This window comes from Herpailurus yagouaroundi, unplaced genomic scaffold (genome assembly GCF_014898765.1).
Source record: "Herpailurus yagouaroundi ecotype Mexico unplaced genomic scaffold, PumYag 95777, whole genome shotgun sequence".
NCBI classification, from domain to species: Eukaryota; Metazoa; Chordata; class Mammalia; order Carnivora; family Felidae; genus Herpailurus; species Herpailurus yagouaroundi.
The window spans coordinates 1-1,152 of NW_024421405.1; the positions used below are offsets into that span (position 1 = coordinate 1).

The 1,152-nt window shown below is 43.0% G+C and overlaps 1 protein-coding gene across 1 annotated transcript; it reads right to left on the reverse strand.

Moving 5' to 3' along the window:
* Nucleotides 1-5: 5 nt before the first annotated feature.
* LOC121026409 (zinc finger protein 33B) lies at nucleotides 6-1,148 on the reverse strand (the record flags this gene model as incomplete). Its single annotated transcript, XM_040469270.1, has 1 exon — nucleotides 6-1,148. A coding segment is annotated over one exon (1,143 nt), but the record flags the coding sequence as incomplete, so codon positions are not given.
* Nucleotides 1,149-1,152: the final 4 nt, after the last annotated feature.

Consider the following 1,152-nt stretch of genomic DNA (forward strand, 5'->3'; position numbering starts at 1 on the left):
ACTGTGAGGGATGATTTGTGACTGAAGGATTTCCCACATTCGTTACATTCATAGGGTTTTTCCCCTGTGTGTTTTCTCTGATGTAAAGTAAGTCCTGACTTCACACAGAAAGACTTCCCACATTCATTACATTTATAGGGCTTTTCTTCTCTATGAGTTCTCTGGTGCACAATTAGAGCTGATTTGTGACAGAAAGCCTTTCCACATTCATTACACTCATAGGGTTTCTCTCCTATGTGGATTCTCTGGTGCTGAGTGAGCTGAGACTTCTGGCAGAAAGTTTTCCCACATACATTGCATTCGTAGGGTTTCTCCCCTGTGTGTGTCCTATTGTGTTTAGTCAGGTACGATTTATTATAGAATATTTTTCCACATTCGTGACATTCGAAGGGTTTCTCTCCTGTATGTGTCCTGTAATGTTGAGAGAGGGTAGACTTATGGCTGAAGAATTTCCCACATTCAGGACACACAAAGGGTTTCTCCCCTGTGTGAGTTCTCTGATGCACTGTGAGGTCAGACTTCAAGCAGAAGGTTTTTCCACATTCGTAACATTCATAAGGTTTCAACCCTGTATGAATTATCTGATGCCTAGTGAGAACTGACTTGTGGTAGAAAGTTTTCCCGCATGCATTACATTTGTAGGGCTTATCCCCTACATGGGTTCTCTGATGTTGTGTAAGATGTGACTTCTGACAGAAAGATTTCCCACAGTCAGGACATTCAAATGGTTTCTCTCCTGTATGAGTTCTCTGATGCACTGTAAGGTGTGAATTCATACAGAAAGATTTCCCACATTCATAGCATTCATAGGGTTTCAACCCTGTGTGTGTTCTCTGGTGTTTGGTGAGGTCTGACTTCTGGTAAAAAGTTTTTCCACATGCACTACATTGATAGGGTTTCTCCCCTGTGTGTGTTCTCTGGTGTAACGTGAGGGCTGACTTGTGGCTGAAGGCTTTACCACACTCGTTGCACACATAGGGCTTCTCCCCTGTGTGTGATCTCTGATGTTTCGTGAGATTTGACTTCTCCCAGAAAGTTTTTCCACATTCATTACACTGAAAGCGTTTCTCTCCCGTGTGTATCCTCTGATGTCGAGTGAGGTGGGACTTCTCCCAAAAGGCTTTCCCACATTCATTGCATTCAAAGTGTTTC